Raw genomic sequence first — 24,879 nt, 5'->3', positions numbered from 1 at the left:
AAAACGTGAAAACTGTTTAATAATCATATAAAAACTATATAAATTAAGGAAAAAGTGGAGTAAGTCAACAGAAGAGTATCTTGGTTGCTTAAGTAATGGCTGTGTTAAATCGCTAAATCATTCAAACATTTTGGAAAAAAAAAAATATTCTTTCATAAGCCTGCAGCTACATCATGTCCTTAAAACTGTTCTATTAGCCTGTACAAGTCTTTACGTGTTTGTACGGAACAGATCGAAGGAGAAAGTGTATATATTGGTTCACAGCACATAGCTGTTTTCCTTCTGAATCTGCACTAATCCAGTGCTACTTCTAAGTACCAGGGATACTTCGATAGCCTTAGAATGACTGATATTAAAGCAAGAGGCTGACCATGCAGTTTCAGTAAGAATCCAGATATTTTTAGGAACACATAGCAGTCACTTGGTACCTAACTAAATTCTACTGTGGGTGATTACCTTCTACCTCCTTCTTCCCTGCAGTTCCAAGGAGAAAATAACTCTGCACATCAGCATACTATCCCAAAGTACTGTGCTTCCACTGCTGTATTTTTAGCAGCACAAAAAATGACTCACTGTTTTGTAAATGCTTTGAAGTCCAGGGAGCTGTGAATTATAGATGTGCTCAATTTCACCACGTATGGAGATGGCTTTTGTCTATTTCAGTAGATAAAATAGCCCATAATTTTAGATTTTAGGCCTTTAAGAGAGCAGCTCCAACTACAATACTAGCATCTCAGAGTAAATAACTTCATGGAAGTTGCTGGTTTACACTAACGGAATCACCAAACCCACTTTTACACGGGCAAGGCATTACTTAAAGTTTACTGAAAATTATACAACTCTAGGAAGCGTACAACTTTCACACACCTGTACAATATTATCCTTACTACGAACAAACACAAGAGTGATAGAGCAAGACATGAACCAAGTAAGAGCTCACTGCTGTATAAACTAAAACACTTGCCCACACTTACCCCAAGCCTGTAATTGATCCCTGAAAAACGGTCTGTTACTACTCAATGGCTACTGGGGTCAATACAAAGCTGTTTTGTCTGCCCTCATACCAGCAGCAGTACAAAAAATGTCGTCCATAAACGTCTGAACTGAAGACCATCCTACTGAAAACCCCTTCTCCTCACAGGGCTACTAGCACTCCAGCTCGTCGGAAGCCATTTTGTGTGTAACCGACAGCCAAAAGCACCGGCACGCCCTTGCACGCGGGACGAGACGTCCCTTCCGGTACAGCCGAGCCGCCATCTTATGGGAGCTGGGCAGGTTGGTTTGCGCAGCTCCGAGTTTCATCTCCTGGGGTAGGCTATAAAGCAAAACGAAAACCAAAATCGTCCCTTCGCCTCGCCCCAGAGTGCCTAGCGGCTGGACTCACAATAAGGGTTAGCGAACGTGGCTCGGCAGAGTATAATGATGGTAAGGCGGCTAAAGGCAGTTCGCTCGTGTCTCAGCGAGGGCAGATCTCTGTCTTGCTACCTACGCGCAGAGGCAGCTCAGGTCTCTCCACTAGCCCTAAGAGGTAGAACGGAAAGCGCTCAGCTTGTGTTGCTGATGTGAAAGAAACGGTACTCAAAACCACGCCCTGTGCTGGCTAGGCCGGTACCGCCCCCTCCTCCACCCTGCTCGCCGTGCTGGACCTTGCCACGCTGCTGTAGATGAGAGCTGCCCGGCGCGCCTGGGTGCGTTACACCTTTCCCTCTTCCTTTCCCTTACACCTCCATTGCCGCTCCGCGCTGTCGCTATAGGCGCCCCAACACACCGTGCTCTGGGATCGGGCCCTCTGCCCTGTCTAGTCTCGGTCCTCACCGAGGGGTGGGCTGAGCCGGGTGCGGAGAGCTGGAGCGTCCGGCGCAAGGGGGGCCTGAGCCCGACCTTGCTTGTGAGGAAAAACGAAACCAGACGCTGCCCATCCGCCTCGAAGTTTTTTTTTTGTCTTGCAGAGAGGAGTTTCCTCTCACTTTATTTTCCAAGTGTGATTTAAAATGACGTAGTTAAAACGTTGCGTGGAAATCTGCTTAAACGTCTTACGGTAAAACCTGTTTTCGTTTGTGGTTTGTTTTTTTTTTTTTCTTAGGAGGACTGGGGTGTTAAACTAGATGCATCTCGGAATGGAAATTAGCGTGGTCACTACTAGTTTACACTGAGAACAAACTGTTTAATTATGATACACTAACGAGAAATGTGCAAGTTACTATGGGATTTCACTGTTTTCCTTAGGTATCTTGTACCAGGTATTCTTTCTTTTATAGGGAAATGTGGAAGTTGTGGAGCATGCTCCAAACAATTCAACACTTTGAAAAAAATGCCACATAATATAGACTCAAAATGCAGTTACCTTTGTGTGGTTTCACCACCTCTAAAGCAGAGCCAAGGAAGCAGTAAATGTAGCTAGTGCTTCCTGCAGCAAAGTAACCACTTACTCTCCCTCCAGCATAGGGGCTTCTGCATGAGCTCATCGTGTGAAACAAAGATCGTTTTCCAAATGAGAACTACACCCACTGGTGTTATATCCTGGTTTTGCTGCTGCAGAGATGGTTGTGAAAAGTTCAAGAGGCAAATGCTGTCAAAAATGACAGCATCTAATTGTAGATCTTGTTTGGAGTGTGAAATGTCTTCCTGCTTCTCTTGAAAGACCTTCCTTCTTAATATGAGGCCTGATATGTTGACTTACCATCGTCAATACAGGACACTTCTCTTTGCCTTGATAATCACATTGGTATTTGTATATTGTGCAGCATTTTGTGTTGCAGTCATGGGAACAAGGGTTTCATGCATGATATTAAGCAGCTTGAGCCTTGTACACACATACCAGCTTCCACTTCTTAATGCCAGCAGAGAGTTACTGGAGCCTTGTGTGTCCTTGTGTGTGTGACGTTTTAGTATGTTATTATTTTCTGGTCCTGGGGGGCGGGACACAGCACACACAACTGTCCCTGATTTGGTTCTGTTCTGTATGAACTGGGGGAAGTGTGAAACAGTTCAAAAATAGGAGTATAAATAACTTAATTAGATTTATAGAAGCTAATGAACGTATAGATGTTTTTCTGCCTGTTTTAGCATGGAATAGAAACGATTTGTGGTCTGAAGAGTAAAAAATTGTTAAAAAATTTCTTGTGAGCGTTGTTTACAGTGTGATACCCAGGGTTAAAAGTCAGTGCAGACTCAGACAAATAGGCCTGTACAAAGGTGATTTCTTGTACATTATGTGAGAAATTCATCAGCTTTAGAATCTTACACTTTGTTCAGGAAAGTCTGAAAGTTAACTAAACCCAGAAACTTGTATTTAAGTGCACTTTGGTACTATACCTTTGAGATGTGTTTTCTCTCAGACCTCTTTCTTTTGGTCACAAGGGGACAGATGAGTCACCCTAAAATCAATGATTTTTTTACCAGAGACCCTAAGACTATTTCCCAGAAGAGCCCTTCTTCTGTGAGAATTTGGGGTGATAGTGACCTAAAATAGCGAGACTTACAGAAAACTCTCCCCTCACCAGTCATTTTCCCTCAGCGTGCTTTGAATACAGGAGCAAAAGAGATTTTGTTGTTCTTGTTCCCTGTGTAGGCCTGCCCCTTTCATTCGCTCTGCCCCTAATGTTACTGATGTGACCTTGCAGTATCCTGTTATCTGTCGGTGGTGGTGGTCTTGTTAGACTTCCACTATTTGGAATTATTCTGGATTTCTTACAAATTTGGAATATAAATGAGAATGTGTAGTACTTTCAGTTTCTTTTTTCAATCATCTTCCTGCTCCAAAGCTTTGCATTGAAATCTCTACTCAGTACATGAAAAGCTGAACTGAAGAGGAAAATCTTGAGTGTTTTTGTTTAGCAGCATTGGCAAATTACAGATACACATGAACACACAGACTGTTGGGGCAGAATTATCGCCGATGAGTATGAACTTTTTTCTTTCCTCTTGAGAATGTAAACTGTTTCCTTTCCTCTTTGTAGAGAATTTACATTCAATAACTTCTTGTAGCAGGGCCCAGGTAATCTAAAAAGCCAGGCTGCTGGGTTTTACATTGTCATTGCTTTTTTCTCTTTAATTATTGCAGCTGTGGTAACTGTATCTGTGGTGTTTGCAAAAGCGGTCATATCAGATGGAAGGGCGAAGTGTTATGCCCTTCACCCTTCCTGGTGAAGTGGATCTGGCTTAGATGTAGGCAGATGGAATGTATTGGGCTTGCCCCAGTAGAGTGACATTCCTGCTATCAAAATACGGTGACATGATTTTTGGATGCAAAATTATAAACTGTTTTAGCTTATACTAAACTTACTTCATGTTGTTCTTACTTATTCTCTGCCCAGAACCCTGGGGAAATTGATATTACTGACAAATCACTACATGTGCGTATTTGTTTTTCATTTTATTTGGAGCATCATTCCTGGTTCACTGGACCAGTGGAATTGTACAGAAGAACGCATGATCCTAGGTCATTTTTCCTTGTTTTCCCCCTCCACTAAAATTAGGAAGTAGGCCCCAGCAATAATTTGTGACATTGATATTTGTCCAACAGAAAACAAGCTAATGTAATCAGTTTTGTCAATGGACCATCATTGGAAAATATTGGATGGAAACCAACGTGTGCCTGAACTGGATCAGTGATTTGGCAATGGTCAAATGCCAGTCTTCCAATGTTCTTGTGGACATATTTGCATACAGGTAAGAGAGTTTCAGCACTGGAAATACTGATCAGCATTTTTTATAATAAACATGTGATTTATCTTATATAAAGGAAGTTCACAAAAATAAATAATTTGTATGTGTTTTTTAAAGGAGATTGTTTTTAAGATAATATAAATAGTAATTTTGTGTGTCTGCAATTTTAACTCTATAGGAAATTCCTACCTACCACACACACATGCACAACTTTTTTTTTAACTAGTTTTAAAAGATTAGACAAAAATCAACTAGAGTAGGTTTATTTTAAAAAAAGAGTGTCTCTAAGATTTCTGAAAATGGCCAAAAGTTGTTAACTTCCTATCTCCCTTTACAGCAAGTCATAAATATGATTTTCTTAAGCTCTTTTGAAAGTCCCAGCTGTATGTGTCCAGGAGATGCTTTCATGAGAGTGTTTTGTGGCTCCCCCTTCTTGACTGCATTATGTCATGAAAAAAGTCTTTGTCTTTCTGTAGAAATTTCACAGATGTTTGATGCTAGATTGAAAATAAGTTAGCAATAACTGTGCTTTTCCTCTGATAGAAACTGTATGAAACACATTCTGGTGCATGAGGGGTTCCTCTGCTTATCAGAGGCCTGAAAATTTTCCCACCCTGCCTTTCCACCCCAGCTGTACAAGTGGCTATTGCAGGTCCATATGTGAAATGGAACAGGTTCGAAAGTACAAATGCTCTGTCTGCCCAGTTTAGTTCTGTTGGAAACAAAACTTTTCAGCTTGCTATATTAAAAATACTGTGGTTCTGGATATTGGAAAGGGGCAGCTTCTACTAATGTTTCATTTCTGTTTGTGATGTTTTTTGCTGTTTGCACTGTTTACATTAGGGTTAAATGTTGCACCTCTTGGAGCAAACGGTGCATTTAATTCTTGCAAGTTCCTAAATGGTGTGATGTGATGAGGGAAAACACTGTGTTTGTGCCTGTCCCTTTTGGGTTCTGAAGAAGTGAACTGTATCACAGAGGATAGGTGTTGCTTTTTTCTGGTTGTGTGCTGTAGCAGTACTATAATTGTGTGTTTTCTCCAAGGTATTTAGTACAGTCTGTGTGGAATGCGCATAGGAGGCTGCGATGGGCTAAGCATTACATCTTCAGCTGCAGTTGAATGCTCTGTGCTTCTGAACATAAGCCAAAGTGGCCTGTGCCATTTTGAGGACTCTGTTGCATGTAGATCTCATTTACACTGTGATATGGAAGTGCAGGGATACTTAAGCTGAGTAATGCTTGGATCCTCTAACATGGTGTGTTTATGATATTTTACAGCTGGCCTGTGCTGTCCATCGTTACTTCCCCCTTCCGTTTTGCTTCTGAAGGTGGGACCTTGAAGTCATAGCAGCTACTTGTGTTAAATCCGCTAGTGATGCAGGCATGCTATCAGCAAGATTGACTGCCTTTTTTTTTCTTTTAAACACTTTTTAAACACTTGCTATTGTGACTGTCAGCAACAGTGTTGAAGGAGAAAGCCACTGCAGTCTGTAATGACTCCGTAGAAAATATGGCTCACAGGGATAGATGTAGATAAAGGAGGCTTTGCCCTAGGAACTTGAATTTGATACTCTGTTTTATTGGGTAGTGGAACCCAATCTATTAGTTTAATCAAATCCAACTCTTATTCCCTTTCTGAGGAAATTCAGATGGCTGTATAGAGTTCTTTTTCATTTAAACAGCACTGGAATGAAAAAAAAGCTTTTAGATGAGTTTATCTCATCTCCTTAATGCATGGAGACAATATATGACATTGATTGTAACTTCCAGAATGTGTAAATGCTTTAAAAACTGTGATCCAAGTGCTGTAATCTTTCAGTGTATTAGGCTTTGAAGTCAAACTGGCTTTTGCTTTTCAGAATGGTTTTAAACAAAACTAGTAGTATAGTGACTGAACCCTTTGTAAGGGCTAAGAATTGTCTTCATGTTGCTCATTTTATCTTTCCTCATGTAAGTAGTGGGGATCGGAGAAGGTTAGATAGAATTTCCATAGTTGATGGCAGTGGAAATTGAGCATAGCACCCTACTTATTTTGTTAATCACAAGGGTGGGGTTTTTTCTAGGCTTGAATTTTTATTTCAGTTTTCAGTATGGTGAAACATGAAGAAAAAGGTGGGCTATGGCTTATCTATACCCTCAGAGTTAACCAATTTGCGTACTTAAGGTTGGAATTTTTTCTTTGTGTGGGTCTTTGATCTTTTTTAGCATGGAGGGGTATGTGTGGGTAATCCTTAAAACCCCAGTAACTCATTCAGGTTGGAATCACTTTAAATTATGCTAACAAGTAAGAAAATCAACACATTTCTGAGTTTATAGGTAGTTATTGTTTTAAAATATTACATATTATATTGTGAATATTTATTTAAGGCAAAGTGCATGTCTGATAGCAGTTGTTTTTTTATGGGGGGGATGTTGATTCTTTTGTTTGCAATATGTAGTTACACTACCTCTCAGCTCCCAAAACTTCCTGAAAAATGCCTTGAGACTTTTAGGGAAGAAAAGGAGGTGGTGAGCAGAGGGGTGGGTGGATGGTTCCAGGAAGAGCTTTACACTGAAATGGTTGTGGAACTTAATTCTTCCTTCCAGAAATACTTGAAATATGATGGTGCAAGCTGATGACTTTTGTTTCACTTCCTATGGAATTTACAGACTTGTGTTAAGGTAATTTTAGTTTAAAAAGAACTTCTATTTTTCTGATTAGTGTGACCTACCAAGTACTTTTTGTTCTGTAATGAACAGCTGGGAGAACCCCTTGAGAACAGGAGGTCTGTGTAGACTATGTTGGTGTTTTAGTTGTGAGTGAAATAGATCAGATAGGAGAACTGTGAGCTTGCGCTGCAGATCACTGATTTAGTACCTTTTAATTCTCTCCCACAGAACTGCTTATGTAAAAATGCATCTAGTTAAGAAAGAACACCAGCAAAGTGCTGTGGTAGACATGGCCTTCATGTCATGTTGGCTTCCTGTTTGAAAAACAGTAGGCTGGCAATTTTAAAGGGGCAGTGACAAAGTGATGACCAAGTGCCAAGTGCCAGCTGTCCTTATTCACCAGATTGAACAAGAATTGGATAAAGAAGAAGAAGAGATTATGGTTTTCCTATGCCGAGACCTTGCTCCTGACTTGGCCACTGCCAGCCTTCGAGACGTCTTGGTGGCTTTGAATGAGAGGGAGAAATTGTCTTTTCTTGGCTTGTCTGAGCTGTTGTACAGAGTTAAGAGGTTTGACTTGCTGAGGAGAGTCTTGAAGATTGAGAAAGCAATGGTGGAAGCTAACCTTGCCAGGAGTATCAGACTTGTCCCTGATTACAGGTAATATATCTGATTCAGATTTCAAGGCTGCTCTATTTTGTTCAAAATGTGTGTGGGTTGGTTTTGGTTTTTTGGGGGGTTTGTTTTTTGTTTCTTTTTTAAATAGATCTTGAAGGTAAAAGAAAAGCAGAAAAGAGCATTATATCTAGAGTTATAGTGAAAAGAATGTCAAATTTGGTCCCTAAAGTAAGCCTCAGTAGCTTCTTACAAGTCATGGCGTTAGAAGCATCTATCTTACGGAGTTTGTGTGTGTTAATCAGAAAAAGCAGTGATTTTTGTACAGTTCTAGATTAGCAGATGGAATTGATGCTTTAGAGGAACATCATTAGGGTGATGTTTTCTAGTTTCCTTTGGGCACATAGACTTGTGGTATAGCTTTTCTCAGGGGACCTGTCTCTTACTGCTTTTTACTCTGTAGTTTCAAGAGACTTAAATTAAGGAGCTTCATTTATTTTCTTTGGGAGACTTCAGAAAGAAATATACTCATAAAGAAGATTTTTCTGGTGCTGACTTCTCACTGAAATAAAAATTGTGTAACTACTAGGTAAAAAAGTTAAAAGATTTGTTCTGTTGTCTCATTCTCTCACTTCATCTCTATTGAAATATTAAGGAGACTTCCCATTTTCCTAGCAGTGGCTACTACACAGTCAGTCTGAGTAACACAGGTGCTGATTAGCAAGAGTAGGTATTTTGTAATTGGATCTTGGAGCAGGGTAGGCTTTTTTTCCTGTTGTTTGATTTGGAATGGTACATTAAGACTGGGACATGGGAGAAGTTGGGTAGTTGGGCAAGGTTGGGATCTTGCTGAAAGTGAATCCTTTAGAAATGTCACAATTTTATTTCAGGGTATTAATGGTAGAGATTAATGAGAATCTGGAAAAAGAAGAAGTGGGTTCCCTTGTTTTTCTGCTCAGAGATTATGCACCTCGTATGAAAATGGCGAAAGATAAGGTACGTTTTTCTGCTAGTCTTCTCTGGAACAATGGGAGATTAAAGTAAAAACGGAAGTAGCTAGACAGCAAAGGAGGGGAGACAGTACTGCAAGGGCTGGTGAGGTAGGAGTAGACAGAAGCCAGGAAGTGTAGAAGTAGTGGTTTCTATTTAACTTTTTTTTTGTTTGGGGTTGTTTTGTCTTTTTTTTTAATTCAGGGAGACAAGCAACAGTAAGAGGGAATAGTGAAGACTTGCTGTAGTAAATGGTGTTAGCATGAACCTCACAGGCAGAAGGCATTAAAAAAACCCCATCTTTCTTCACTATTACTGATCTGAACGTTCATATATGAAGGACATCAAACCAATAATCATATGAAATGTATTTTGAATTACAGGATCACTTTTTATGTTTGTCCTCTGCTTCACTTACAAAAAAGTTTTATTTTAATTACGTCTTTCTCTGTACGTTTGCAACTTGTTTTAAGGTAGAGATTCAGTAGAGAGGGTTCAGAAAACTTGACCACTGTGCATAGAAAACTGAAGATTTCTGTCTTCCTTTGAGGTTTTTTTTTTTTCTTTCTTTAACCAAAGAAGGAGAGAGGCCCTACACATTCCCCAAAGATTTTCTTACCTCTTGCTTTGTGACGTGTGAGGTGATGTTCCAAGTGGCTGGCTTTGTGGCAACAAGGAAATGCAAAACTGTTTCCCCAAAAATTTTGTTTTGTTTCTAAGAATATCCCTTTCTGGTTTCCGTTACTCCTATGATAATACCAAGAATTTTTATATTTTCCAGATAATTTTCTTAGTGTTTCAGAAGGTAATATCCGTAGTTCTTAAATATACAACCTTATTGACTTACCTGTGTTATTTTCTGCGTTGCTTTGTTACTTACTGATAGAGAGCAAATTATTGATATGACAGTTTGGTTTTCTGGTGCTGTTCTAGAGTTTCCTAGCTCTTGTGATTGACCTGGAGAAACTAAATTTGGTGGCTCCTAATCAACTGGATTTGATAGAAAATTGTTTTCGAAATATTCATAGGATAGACCTGATTAGGAAGATTCAGAAGTACAAACACGAAGGTAAGATGCTGTTTTTGCACTGGTTACTCTTGCTAGCAAGGATCAGATGTGCTCTTACTGAAGATAAAATTATGAGTTACAAGTCAGAATTTGCATGCTTCATGGATTTAGGTTTTTAAAACAGTTGATACATCACGGTGTGTTTCTCTGTGTGTTTCTGTTAAATTTTCAGCTTTAATGTCCTCCATTCATTCTCAGCCGGTATATGTAAATGCACTTCAGGCATCTCTCCCTAATCTCAGTCTGATTGATCCTCCTTATAATTCAGGGGTAAGTATACAATGAGTCAGACAGATGCTTTATTTCTAAATGTTGCCAGACATTGGAAGGGGACTCATCTTTGCAGAGCTTAAGGAATGAGAGATTGCTAGTAACTAAAATAGTACATGGTTTATTTCTCTTATTCCTGTTACTTCCTGGGTTTAGGGTCTGATTTAAATCTTCTGACTGAGAAAGATCCCCATTAAAGAGCTTCTGTGAAATTTTTCCTATTAGTTGGACATATAAAATCTGTCTTGAAGGTTTTTTCTACTGCTCTGGGGAATGAAGACTTTTGCTTTGGCTGTACTTCGCAAAACGTATTCTTTGTACTTCTGGACTTGCAGGGAAAGTAGCTTTTTAACTTTGGAAGCTGAAGGTTATGGCTTTTTTTTCTTGGTGTGTATTTTGGTTTAATCGCATTTTAGCAGAGATACCTCAATATGTGAAAAGTCAGCAATCCTATTGAATGCAGTATTTTTTGTGTTTGTGTTAGGTCTGATACTGTAATTAGCCTTGCTAAATGAATTTGATGAGATTATTTCTGTCATGTGTTCAGTAAATATGTATGTGTAAAGCTTACATACAAGACAACAGTGATGCAATTTGTCTTTACTAACAAAGCCACAACAGCTTTGTTTTCCATACTACTAATGGCAAAGAGTTTTGCATTGATGTTCCGTATTATGATAATACTGTTATTTCCTTTCAGTGAAAGTTCCTCCCTGCTGCTCTATAGGAAACAAAATTCACATCTTCAGAGGTTTTTTTGTTTGTTTGTTTTACTGTGTTAGGGAATAAGCTTTTCTTTGCTGTTCATGCCAAGCTTGTAGGTTTTTTCTGAGAAGGAATGGTTTGGGGTTTTACTTGTTATTTTGTAATTCTAATTAGCTGACAGATGTGAATCTAAAATATGTAATCCTTTTATTGAGGAAGAAAAATACTATTTTGTTATATTTTGGAACACATGATTATTAATTCTTGAGAGAGAGAAAATATACCTTTTTCTTCATTTTAGATCCAGAATGTGAATAAAGAAAAATCACAAAATGGACAAAGTCTTATTCTGGGTAAGAGCATTTTACCTGAGTTTCAATAATCCAAAAGGGCTAAATGATTAATTTCATTGTATCAGAAGGACTGTTGTTTGGTAGTTGTGTTGATGGCTAATCCAGTTGATAACAGCAGGAGCAGTATTTGGTACTTCTGAAAACTGAGCCTTGCCTTATTGTTTGCTGTTGTATTTGCTTTGCTTGTGCTGCCAGATCTTAAAATTTTATTGAAATTGTTGTAGGCTTCCACTGTCACAACTTTTTAACAGAATAAATAGTTTATTAATAAGATCATGGAAAAGGTTGACTAGCCATCTCTGGAGGCCTGTGTAGTGCAGCTGTACTCATTAAGTCTTGAGTATGAAGTTTTTGTGTCAGTTCAGTGGTGAACTCCACCAGGCCAACCAGGAAGTTGTCCAGTGAGTACCAGGTTCTTACCATGTGTGTTGTGTTCTTTCTGGAAACCCAAAATACCTCTCAAATATGGTGATTTTTAAAAGAGTAGTTGGCTGAATTTTCTCAGCGTAAGTGATATTGTTTGTTTATTCTAGTTGCAAGCAATGTAGAATGCAATCCAAATAACATTTTAGAGGTGAAAATTTTGGGTTTTTTAACTTCAGTAGCATACGTAGAAACTGAGAGGTCCAGATGAGTGAGAACGTGGCTGAACTAGATAGATTCCTCCTTAACTGATTTGGTGTCAAAGAAATGTCGGCAGTACTTACACACTGAGATTACTTTTGTATGTTTTAACTGCAGCAGAACCAGTCCACATGTCCATTCAGGAATCGGGACCAGTGTCACATAAGGTATGTTCTTGTGCATATGTATGCGTGTAAATATAATAAGAAAACTCTGCAGGTATTTGCCATAGTTCTCTTTATGTTTCATTTTGAGATTTCCTTTAATTGCATGCAAACAGAACAGTGTATACATCCGTATCTTCCTCAGCCGTAAACAGGTTCTATGAATTCCTTTTGCAGATTATCTTTTTAGTATAAAGTATTTACTGCTACTCTGGAAGCAGCAGTGTGCAAAATGCACGTTCATATGATCTGCTTACAGAACTTCCGTATTTGTAAGTGGAGGGTAAGTCTAAACCTGTTGGACGTCAGACCTTTTGCCATCCGAATTAGAAGTTGCAGGGCTTCTTTGCATGCAGTAGATTTTGTTCTTTATTCTTTCCCTGCCCTTTGCTGTCCAGGTAGAAGACGTACATGCTCGAGTGTTCATTATAAGAACGTACTACTGCTGTTTTCACTAGCTTTCCTATAGGCCAGGAACTAGGCAGTTACCTATAGCAAATTGATTGTGATCTTTTTTTAAGGGGAAAGGAATTGTGATAAGAGTCATTACAGAATGTTTAGGAGCAAGGAGGTTGTTCCACTAAATAAGGAAATAAATGTTGTTCTGATGAGCAATGTTTGCTTGCACACCTGAGGAATACAGAAGTTCTCTACATTTATTGTGATGGCAATATGAAGCTTATAGCTCCCAATATCTCAGTAGCAGTTATATTTAAGGAAATTAATTTGGAAGTACTATAGAAGATTGTTCCTGTCATAGTCCAGGTCTTTAAAAAGCCCCTCCACCCCATACAGACTTTTTTTTTTTAACATTTAAAGATCTGTCCAGAGTTAAAGTTCAGTCTCAAACTTGCTTCTCTCATTCCTGATACAGTCTTAGTCTTTGTTTAAGGATCATTATGGTAGTAAGATTGCATAACACAAGGACACAAAAATTAAGCCTGTACTAGAAATAGGGGAAAAAATCATTAATCCATGTTTTGTGATTATTTTTTTTTGGTTTTGTTGTATAGATAGATTTCTGCTAGCTACACTACAGAAAACCAACAGAATGTAACTGAATAGATCTGAGGTGGTCAAGTCTGTAAGTTGAGAGAGTGACGTACTAATTTAGTACTTGTCCTTCACATTCCTTAGGTGTTTGATGATCAGTACAGAATGCAAAGTCAGCCTTTAGGAATATGCCTGATAATAGACTGTATTGGCAATGACACAGGTAAGTCTCTGGAATTTGAAGTTCCTTATCTTGTATTCTTGGATAATTAGAACAATTTAGTATAAAGAGTGTGATGTACATTTACCAGCCAGACTAGGGTAATGTCCTAGTCAAGTAGTCTATCGATTCTAGTAAGTCTTCTAAAGCAGAGAGTTGGAAGGCCCAATGTGAGTTTAAAGCCAACGGTCTTAACTATTGCAAACAATGGTTGGTTGGTTGTGTTTTTTGGTGCAGAATCTCTGAATGAAAGAACTTGTAAGGAGATACACTGAATTTTGGGAGGAAGAAAAAGGGTGTTTGGAGACCAACAGAGTAGTTAAGTCACAGTCGCACAGCAAGTTGTTGGCAGAGATGGTAAAGATAATGTTTCCCACCAGTTAACAAAACCAAAACCAAAACTGTTGCAGACTCGAAGCATAATCATATCGGACACCACAGGTTTTGAATTGCTGAAGGCACGTGGTCCTTCATTAATGATGCACCTAGGCTTCTGTTATATCTTGTACAGTTTAACTGAAACTGTCACCATGGCTTTATAGAGAAAGGAATTTTTCTTCCTTCCCTCTTGGTTTAGTTAAAAAAAAAAAAAAAATTGTATGTGGAATTGAAGGTAATAAGTACCATAGTTAAAATGGGGGGTTTTCCAGATTGCCTTTGTAGAATCCAAAAATTAGATTCTTGCATAAACTAAAGAACTCCCACTGTCTAATTATTGTAACACATGAGGCTAGAAATAAAAATTAAGAGAGTACCTGGGAGATGCAGGGGAAGAAGAGGGTTTGTGGGCGTATCTTTTCTGCTTCTCGTAACTAATGGTTCAGCAGATGGACCAACTTAGAGTTATTGATGTAATTGTTGAAGAGCACTGGATGCAGAGCACAGACACAGAAAGTACAATTTTTATGTTTGCTCAACAATAGTATTTTAGGTAAGTGATATAAAACAAGATAGCTTGCCATTAGGGTAACAGGAACTAGAATTGATTCACATCCTGCCATGCAGGGAGAAAAGGGACAACAGAGGCACTTTGTCCTGCCAAGTTCATCAGTGACCTCTGGCGGAAAAAAAAAAAACCAACTGACCAACCAACGACAACCAACCAAACACAAACCAACCAAGGATGCAGTTGATGGATGTAGAAATTACGTTTTTCAACCTAAAGCACATTTTCACTTCTCAAAAAAAAAAAAAAAAAAAAAAAGAGCAGACTTTTTCCCAAAAGGAAAATAAAGACAGCCTGCCAAGCACTGAAAGACTGGGGGGGGGGGGGGCTGGCTCCTGGGATCAAACATTCTGCTCTGTCTTGTTGCCTGCTTCCTTGGTTTCCTGTTCTCTCTCTCATGGTAGCTTAGAAAACAATCCTTCAATCCTTTTGATACAAGAAGCTTAGTGTGCAGCTTTAATCTTAATATAAGGTAGCATGATAGTCTGCTTCAGTACCAAAATAATTAATTATTACTTGGAGTTCTGTTTCTTAAAAGCAAATGCAAAAAAGGATTGCTAGAGAAATTTCAGTGTGGAGAGCTAGGGAAAACATGAGGTGTGAAAATAGCCTTGTTTACAAAAGAAACTCTTTAAATTTCATTGTCTGTAATGGGATATGAGCATGTGCTGGCCTGATTTATTGAACAAGAGTGTTTTACTATGCCAGGCCTGACCTTTTTAAATGAAACTGTAAATGTAAAAGCAGGTAAGGCACGTACACTGGAGAAAACAGGAAGCAAGGAAGGAACTGCTATGTCAGTTCATAGTCACAGATACATAAATTTAGATCTACTCTTCCTTAGAAGGACCAGGTCTTTTGCACAGGCAACGTACTGTGACATCTTTGTCATAGTAATTGCTACTAAATATGAAGATGTGCACAGAATTTAAAACAAAAAAATAATAATCGCTGCATGTGCTCTTCATGAGCTCATGTGGGCATTTAGGTACTTGTACAAGAACAAAGCGTAGATGTGATAGAGGAAGTCTGCTGACTGGAAGGACTAGAAGTGGGTTACATGTTTAGTATCTGCCATATCAGATACACCTGCAAATCATGGCTCTGCTGCTGTTGGGTAGTTTTGGCACAAAGCAAGTCTCAGTGTGCCTCAGTCTCTGTGCATGTCTGCACTGGATGCAGAAGCAATTAAACCCTATGTACGTCTCAGATGTTTAATGTCACCAGTGCATCATCAGTATTTCAACATGATAGAGAGTAAGACTTTCACTGAAATACATTACTGTGCTAGTGAGATTCAGGAGAGGCAGGACATATGGCATTGCTTAAAGGAGTTTGTTAGGCATTCACTACTCTACAGAGTTGTAGTGCCACACTACTTCTGAAGTGTGAAAATACCTAAGACAAGAGGGCAGGAAGACAATTAGGAATCGTATCTGTGGTGTGCATTAGAGTCTGTACCTGTCCCAAGATTTAATCTGAGGAAGCTGAACCTGTAAACAGATACTGTAGGATCAAGGATTACAACAGTTGAAAAAGGCCAGTGTAAACAATGTAAATTCATGAGATGCTGATAAAATTCAAACTGAAATGCACCTTGCTGTTTTGGAAATAGAGTCTTGCTGTTTTGTAAATAGTTGCTTTTGACTTTTCCATTTGACGGCCAATTTTTATCCTTACCTGGTAAACAATCAAGGGGGGAAAAAGGGTAGGTTTTTAGGTAGAGTGGAAATGCTCAAAAGTCAATGGAGGTTGTTGGGAGATGATTACTGTTGACAAAACAGATGTTTTCTGATCTGAGGCTGCAGCATGTAATGCTGTGTCTTGCCTTAAAGTAAAATTGCTGTATCCAAAGCTTACTATTTGTAATTTCTGATTCATTGTTAAACTGATGGATCAGTTCTAAGTTTGTTGGGTTTAATTTTTTTTAATTGTGACACTTGGGGTGTGTGTATGGTCTAAGGTGATGCCAGGTTTCGTATCTTTGTGTGTATGTGTACACGCTAGTGAGATAAGTAAATTACAGGAAAACCACTCTTGTTGCTGTAACTCTCGTTCTGTGTATGTACTGCTGCCCTCTCATGGATGAAGTGCTTCATCGAGTATGTGACTGCTAAATGGTTTTAATACTGAATCTTCCACATGAATTTTGAGAGCATGTTCTATTGCCTAAAATAGATGGGATTTTCCTTTCTATTTCCAAATAAAAAACGTCTGGAAAGTTTTTTTTAATTATTTTACGAACTGTAATCAAACCAACAGAACTGGAATGAAACTCTGTAGTTCCTGTTTTATCATCTCACTATAGTAGAGCATTTTCATCTACCCTGTGTTTTGCCAAGGAAAGTTATGAGTTCTCTTCCCTGTTTTCCCTATGAGGTTTTTGAGGAGAACAGTGTGGTAGTACAACTCCTGCTTTGCTGCCAGTTACCTCTGAAACTGCCTTTGCTAATTGGGGATTGTTAAGCTTTTGAAGTCAAGGAACCAATCCAGCTTCCTGTGTCTGTAAGGCATTTTACATAAACATGGCACTTGACATTTCATGTCATATCAGAAACTGTGCATGGGCAATGTATAGGTGGTTTAGATTAAAGATATGATGCTACAGGTATGAGTCATAGTAGTAGCCTGTGGTTCTTTGAACACTTAAAGAATACCTGAGGTTTTAACAGCCATGTGTCTGGTTTCATTCCCATATTAATAAACATCCAAAGTAGTTATTCAGAGCATAACACATTTTCCTGCAGTACAGGTTAACAAATACAATAGAGTTACATCCTGATTTTTGGCTATTAACAGTTTTAATTTCTAACACATTTGAAAGGGTTCCTTGTTCAGCTTTTTTTTTTTCCCCCTGAAAATGCCATTCTGTCACAGTTAAGACTCCAGTGCCCATTCTCCACCTGAAACTCATCGCTCAAAGACAGTTTTATATAATAAGAAGTATATATGGCTACAGCACGTTCCTTTTGGACTGCTGAAAGGGAGCCTCTGTGTTTTCTCTGCAGTTCTGTATATCTATAATAAAGGTTCCAAGTAATTTTGACAAGTTAAAAGGTGAAACAGACTTCCCATGCTGTCTAGATCACTCCGTACCATTTTGAAAATGTTCAGTGTGAAGCATTTTCTGAAGTTTTCTCTTGCCTGGTATTTTAAGTCCTAGGAACTTGTGATACCGGCTTTAAATGAAAGCATGCATCTGTGAAATTTGGAACAGATCATGTGCCAAATAATAGTGTCTTTGCTATCATGAAATACATAACTCACATTAAAGACACCATGTATATAGCACTACAAGTATGTAAAGCACTGTGATCAACATCAAGTACTCCTGATTTTTTAATCATTGTGATGAAATAAACCTTATTTCCAATACCTAAATATTGTAATTCAAGATAGTTGAGACTGAGCATTGATGTGCTGTGATTTAATTACATCTTGCTTTTTTCAGATGTGTTGGAAGAGACCTTCAGAGGCTTAGGCTATGACGTTCATTGTCATAGGTATTTAAATATGAACACCATGAATCAAACATTGCTTGAAGTCGCAAGGTTGCAGAAGCACAGAAATTGTGACAGCTTCATTTGCATATTGGTCAGCCGTGGAAGTCCACAGAGCATCTTCTGTACAGACCATACCTTTTCTGGATTCCCTTTGGAACGAATAAAGAAATACTTCACAGCAGATTCGTGTCCTGAACTCCTAGGAAAACCGAAGCTTTTTTTTATTCAGAGCTACATTGTGCCAGAAAATGAGCAAGAATGTACTAGTCTGTTGGAAACAGATGGGAACGATGAGAGAATCATTGCTAACACAAAAATCCCTTGGAAGGTCACTATCCCCCAAGTAGCAGACATCTTTTGGAGTCAGTGCAAGGTGGATGTGTCTACACTAGAAAAATCTCCAAGTTCATCCTCATATTATCTGCGTTGTCTGGCTGAGCTACTTCGCAATCCTCATAAAAGGTAAACAAAAAAAAAAAAAACAGAGGGAAAAATAACCCTTTTCCTGTGACAATCTACTGTCCTAGAGAAAGAGCAACCTTAAATTTCATCCTGTCTGGTCCTGAAAAGTGTCATCTTGCTGTGTCATAGGTTGAGACACGTGTACCTGATCCTGGAATGATGTCACAGGAAGGTAGTCTAAAGTAGATGTGAAGTTTCTGATTCTGGAGAGTAAAATTAGAGTGTGTTATGGCACTGGGGCTTGCAGAGTGAGAAGGGAAGAACCTGTCCTGGGTAATGTATGTCAGCGCTTTAGACAGGATTGGAAATCTTCCTTCTGTAAGATAACAAGGCACACACCCAGCTTCTGTCAAGTTGAGGACTGCCTTTTATCATTAAGAAGGGTTCTGCTTGCAAATATAAAAAGTCAGTGCCTAAGTTCAGGGAAAAGGCAATTGAGAGGGAAGGATTTTGTCCTTTCTTTAGATCTAATTAACCCTCCACTCAGGAAGCCACTAGATTGCAAGTTTGTGATCTTGCATTTAAACTATCAGAAAACTTTAGTCTATCTAAAGAGATTATCCAAAGGAATCTGAGCAAAAATCAGGTATGTTTCAATATATATCTTACGGATGAAGGTTTTCTTTGCACAACTGATCTACCAGGGAGATAGCACTGTTTTTCAAGGTAGTTGCAGGGTTAACATTTAGTACCTTTTTACAAACTCTAAAACCTTGTAATGAAATCACAGATCATCATGTCAGCATAACCAATATCACAACAGTGATTTGGGTTATAAGAGATTGTCTCCAAAATGCATATTCAGCCTTGAGTTTTAGAGATGTAACCTCTGCAGTAGACTGAAGTTTGAAACTTTCTCTTTGCTGAGTCTAAAGTTGTCTTCTCTCTTGTGGATTCTTAAATGATGTCTTGCTTCATTCTCAGAAGGCTTTTACTTTCGTTGCTGCAGGAAACTCTCTATATTAGATATCCATACGGAACTGAACAGAAAAGTCTATGAATGGAATAAGACCACTGACCCAAGCCAACAATACTCGCTTCTGCTCCAGCACACACTGAGAAAGAAACTTTTTCTTTCTCCCCCTTAACTGCTGTTGGAAAGGACGTGTCTGATGTGGCTAATGAGAAACACTTGCTGTGATCCAGACAGTTTCACACATATTTTACTTTATGCATTGTTATCACATGTATATCTAAAGTGCCTATTGCTTCCACACCCAGGGATTTAGAAGCATTTTGGTGTGTTAAGGCACTAAATTTTGTATTTTAATACAGAAGGCTCTGAAAGCTTGGATGAGAATGGCAGCTATCATATAGCACTGCAACAGATCTTACAACCAAGTACAACAGGTAAAAGGGGTGGAAAGAGCTCTAAAATGTATAGCTGTTAGGTTTTCCGGGGTTTTGTGTTTTTACTGTTTCACTGGTTGATTTTTAGCATACCTGTTAGCAGTGAACTGATCTAGGTTCTTCTGTTGATGCTTGAAACAAATACAAGTGAGTGCAAATCACTGAAATTCACTGGATACTTTCCCCAGAACCTAATAATGGAAAATATGTCCGGAAAGAGTGCCTAACCAGAAACACCAGTTATTCATTAACAAGTTCTGGCTTGTGTGCCTCCACAGACTAGCAAAACAGAAGGAGGAGAGAGATGGTCTTTTAACTAACTTGGATTCCATCTGCCTGCTGCATTAGAGGTTGTGATTCACCCAGAACCCTGTGTTGTTAATACTGTCCGCAGCATACAAGGGTTATGTGTTAAAAAATGAGACAGTCTGATGTGGTTTGGGCTAACTATGCTGATGCAAAAGTGAGTCTACATGTGGCAGGGCTTTATAGTAACCTACCACACAGTTAACAAAGTGTGGGATTTTGGCAGATGTTTTGCGGAAGCTGAAACACGACTCACATTTGTTGCACCAGGCATAGTTGTAAAAGTACCCTTTATCATGTTTGAACCTTAGTGTCATGTAGGAGCTAGTGGCTCTTAAGACTGGTTTAAATTAAACACCCCACCCTCACCGCTTTTGCTTGTGAAAAAGGATGTGTCTTTATTACTTGACTTTTTTTTTTTTCAAGTTGCCCTTGTTTTTCTGAAAAAGACATGAGTGAAATATGTCCTAAATACAGAATTTTTTCTCATGTGAAACAGATAACTGAACTCTTCATGTTAGGCAACCTGCTTAATATGTAAGTGTTAACATGGATGAGTTGTATTGAAATGTATTGTCACTGAATTTATGGCATTTTCTTCCCTCCTAAAGTAGGCCCCTTGCAAACTTTTGATACTCCTAATACAGTCTCCTGTCCAGGAAAAAAAATTCAAGGCCTTGGTGTGCCTTGCTTCATTTCTGGTGCAGTTCTGGCATGTGTTTCATGCAAGCAGAAAAGAAAGGGGGTTTTGCTAATAAAGAGTATGCTAGTTCCTTGAATAAATATACTGCAAAAGGATTTTTTGCTAGTGTAGCTCTATTTGATTTGAGTGAAAAGCAGGTGTGCTTACATATATAAATTTACCAGCAATGCTTTTCATTGTGGACCAAATGTAGCAGGCAGCTAGCCTATTGATACTATTCATTGTATACAACTAGTATACATTAGTATATTGATAATAATTAGGAGGGCTTGGTCACTAAATTTAGTCTGGTAGCAGTGACTTTTTTTTTTTTATTCCTTGATACTACGTTGTACTTGGATGTTCTCTTGGCATAATTTTTATTAATTTTTTTTTTTTTAAACAAGACTACTTAAGTTTCTTTCAGAAAAAAACAAATGAGTTTTCAAGTAGCTTCTATAATTGAAAGTAAAAAGCACTTTTCTTTGGCAAAGAGTAGATGCCAAAGTCTCAAAAGTGCTCAGAAGTCCTTCCTTGTTATGGGATGTAGACCCAGTCTCTTCTAGTTAAAGAGGTTCCTAAACTGCTGGTTGATGAGGATTATTAAGAGTATATGACGAGGAGAAACGCACTGAACAAGTTTTACCTTGCAGTCTTTAACTGTTCATATAAAATGTTATGATTAATATATATATTTATTTATATTAATGTATCACTTTGTATAATATATAGAGTACATTTTATATCATTGTGATTAAATCTTGCTTGTTATATTTTTTAATTTTGTATTTAGTTTTATTTGCATGTTAACTCCAGAAAAGTTACACACGTGGTTGTGATGAGAAGAAATTTTGCACAATTTATAAAAATAATTCACCTGTATTGCAAACCTATGTGTTCCATACTTTTCTCTTTTCACGTTATAAGCTATAGTGTCCTCTTTAATAAAAATATATGGAAATTTTTTTAATAGCTTTGATTGGGAAGCGCAACCCAAAATGTTATGTTAAACTATGTGTTATTTGTGTTACTGTAATTTTATATAGGCACAGGCAAAAGAGAAAATATAGATTTTTTTTTTTTGCAAAATTCAGGCATTCTCTAAAAGCTTGTTCTTTATGAGTATTAAAGTAAAAAATACTAAATACAATTTCTTGATGTTATAGATGCGGAAATAAATGCATCATAGCCGGGCAGGGAGAGTGGGCAGGTCTTCCTTTCAGTTTACTGTTTTCTAAGAAAGGGCCTATTGAACTGGTCCTTTTCTTAAACTAGTGCCACATTGCTTCTGGCTTCAAAAATACTTTGTGTCTTAAAATTATGTTCATACATATTCCACACACTCAAGTAGAGAACTTCTGCATTGCATCAACAGAAGGGTCTGTATTATATGTGGTAGGTTATAAAAATAGCATTTATTTCTAACCCTGAATATTTAATAACTGACTATCTTACAATAAAATAAAGCACAAGTGTAATTTTGAAACTCTACCTTGCCTGTGTTTCATGGGGTAAGAGACTGATTATAAAATGACAGATTTGGAATCTTAGAAGTTACTTCCTTTAGTGGCTGGTAAATGAAGCAAATGGTGAAACAAATATGTTTTCGGTGGTAGTCAAAATAAGATAATGATTCCTAGTTATCATATATATCTATGTGATGTTCATAAATGTGATTTCTTTCACAAATTAACTTCATTTTTTCCCATTTCGCTTACTAGCTTCTGCATGTGATGAGTACTTCTGCTGCCTTATAGACAACCAAAAGCAGGGAGAATGGAACCAAGAGGAGGCAGAGAGATGAGGGAAATAAATATAGAAATTTCAAGTAGGAACAAGAAGGGGAATGGTAGGGTGAACCAAGAGAAGAGCAAGTAGGGAAAAGAATTGGAGGAGAAATATGCTACATACAACTATTTACTTAAAATATTAGCAACAATATATTATGTTTCTGATCATTTTGTGACAGTGTAGGTTTGGGTTGGGGGTTATGAAGTACACATGTTCTTCACTTTAGTGCATGACACAGCAAGTAAAGTCCATGTCAGTTTCCTTAAGAAATGGTGAAGAAATGCTTTTTTGAAAACTGTAGAGGCTCCTGTAAATAACCCTTGCAGTGAAAAAGGAAGGGAGTCTCTTTGTGTCTGGCTGCTTGGGTTGGAAGTGATCACAGCCCTCTACCAACCAAAATGTTGTGGAGACATGTCATATATTGTGCAGTGTTCATGGATGTCAGATACTGATTTTGTACACTGTCTTCACCCTCAGTAGATTCATAAACCAGAGTAGTACTCATTCTGTAATCATTGATCTAAGCAGTATTAATTGCCTTGACACCTCTTCCAAGAGTAGTGTGGGGGTAGATTGATTCCCTATACTCGCTGCATAGTGAAAAGCAGCACTGAAGTCAGTATTTATTAACATGCAGGAATTTTGTGATGCCAGTTGTCTGTCACTTCTCCCATAGCTGAGAGGGACTGTCTGTTCTTGCTGTACTGTGCCCCTAAAGTTTGAGTCTGGAAAGTGACTGGATGCAGGGCATGGGTTGCATCAAGTTGTACATGTATTGCAGATAGAGTAGTTGAATGATACCAAACTTCCATGCAGTAGCCAAAAGAAAAGGGGGAAAAGAATTAATTCTGGATCATGAGCTCAGGGTTAGCCCAGAAACATAAAGTGACATGCTGGTGAAATTTCGTGGTCACTGACTGGCAAAATGTCTAGTTTTCAGAACCTGCTGTTGAACAAGGTAAAACAAGCTGCCACTCCTCTGCTCCTGCATCGTCAGTGCTTGGAACAAGGCTGTCAGGCTCACTGCTCCATGGCACTGCATCTCAGTTTTGCTTTCTGATAACTGAAATTTCTTGAGCTTCAGCATGTGCTGTATATATGGAAGAGGGGAAAGAGAATTGGCAGAATATTGCCTTTCATGAGGCAGGAGATTCTGTGGTGTTTTGCACCAGACTTAAAGTTGCATGATTTTTCTCTGCCACCTACATTGACATGACTGAGCCATAAATCCAGTTTACTTTGTACTGTTAGATACTTGTGTGTCTTACAGTGGTTGCCAACTCATTATCCAGACAAAAGGTTATGTTCAAGAAGCACTTACCGTGCTAACAATTGTAGATGGAGCATGCTGTATTCTGATCTCCCCTTTCAACTCTGCCTAAGAAGTAACAGTGACTCCTGTTACAGGTACCCGAGTCAGAGAAGCTTTTCATGACAGTTTGAGTTTTCTTTTTTGATAGCCAGGGTTTTACATTTCCTACATGCAGGATGATGTTGCTGAGAAGCTGCCATCTGTGTGGATGATCTGCTGTGTATCTGACTATGTTGTGTTTAAACTATGTCTCCTGTACTGAACTGTTTGACAGCTTTTCTGTGGCTGTTGTGGAAAATGCCTTTTTCTCAGCTTCTGTATTAGAATCAATAAGACATTGCAAGTCTCTTTGGAATTCTGTTTTTGTGGATTGTGTCTTTCTGTACATGTAATTTTAAAAGTTGTGTTACTTTGGAGTGTGTTGTCAGTGTTTTGTGGAAATATAAGAAATGTGAACTGAATTGGTGCCACTACTAAAGTAGCATCATGATTTAGCAAAATTGTTGCTGTTACTACTGCTACTAAATTACTATTACCACTAAATTATAAATGCTGGATTTCAAGATGATTTTCTGAAGAAAATTTCTGCATGCAGTCAGACTGATTGTCCCTGTCTCCCTCTGGACCATGGAATAACTTTTGACATTCTTCATCCCCTCATCTTGTAACCTTTATGGCTTGTTAAATTTGGCTGCGATGTTATACAGCTCTCTGTTAAAGTGAGCTGACTGAATAAAGGACAGCGAGCCTTTTCGTTTCAACATAACTTGGCCCTTGTTTGTGCGTTGTGCAGCAGCTCTTTGGCATGAGCAGGGAGACCTGTCCCGTTCTGGCTCCATTGACCCGAGGGCGTGGGGGGATACAGGTGTCACTGGAGATGCTGGCAGCCCCAAGGAGCCTGCACGGGGCAGGGCTTGCTCATCTTCCTCCTCCTCCCCTTACTGCAGCGGAGGTGTGAAGGGGACAGACCTGCATAAAAACGGCAATGAAGGCCTTTACGACAAGGGTTATTCTCAGGCTTCTTGTCAGTGAAAAAAAATCTGCCAGAAGTGTTTGGGATTGCTTTATGCGATATAGCTTGCTTTAAAATGGCTATACAGCAAAAGCGAAAAGAGTTACTGATGGCTTCTTGCGCTGTGGGTTGCTTTTTTTCCGGCTGCCTAGGGAGTTCCACGGCCGGGGGCACGGGTAGGAGCTTCGCCAGCCC

The 24,879-nt window shown here is 38.7% G+C and overlaps 1 protein-coding gene across 1 annotated transcript; it reads left to right on the top strand.

Annotated features, from left to right (window-relative positions):
• The first annotated feature begins 1,624 nt into the window (after positions 1 to 1,624).
• On the top strand, positions 1,625 to 24,438 carry CFLAR (CASP8 and FADD like apoptosis regulator). The gene is given in 12 exon segments (XM_086465352.1): positions 1,625 to 1,688; positions 4,526 to 4,671; positions 7,546 to 7,977; positions 8,823 to 8,928; positions 9,856 to 9,991; positions 10,164 to 10,261; positions 11,274 to 11,319; positions 12,061 to 12,110; positions 13,245 to 13,323; positions 17,718 to 18,231; positions 19,181 to 19,310; positions 19,312 to 24,438. Coding segments are annotated over 10 exon segments (1,488 nt in total). The 5' UTR covers positions 1,625 to 1,688; positions 4,526 to 4,671; positions 7,546 to 7,681; the 3' UTR covers positions 19,345 to 24,438.
• The last annotated feature ends 441 nt before the right edge of the window (positions 24,439 to 24,879 follow it).

The sequence above is a fragment of the Leptosomus discolor genome, chromosome 5 (assembly GCF_034619465.1).
Source record: "Leptosomus discolor isolate bLepDis1 chromosome 5, bLepDis1.hap2, whole genome shotgun sequence".
In the NCBI taxonomy this organism is placed as follows: domain Eukaryota; kingdom Metazoa; phylum Chordata; class Aves; order Leptosomiformes; family Leptosomidae; genus Leptosomus; species Leptosomus discolor.
The sequence above is the reverse complement of the archived record's forward strand: the minus strand, read 5'-3'. Positions and strand labels throughout refer to the sequence as shown.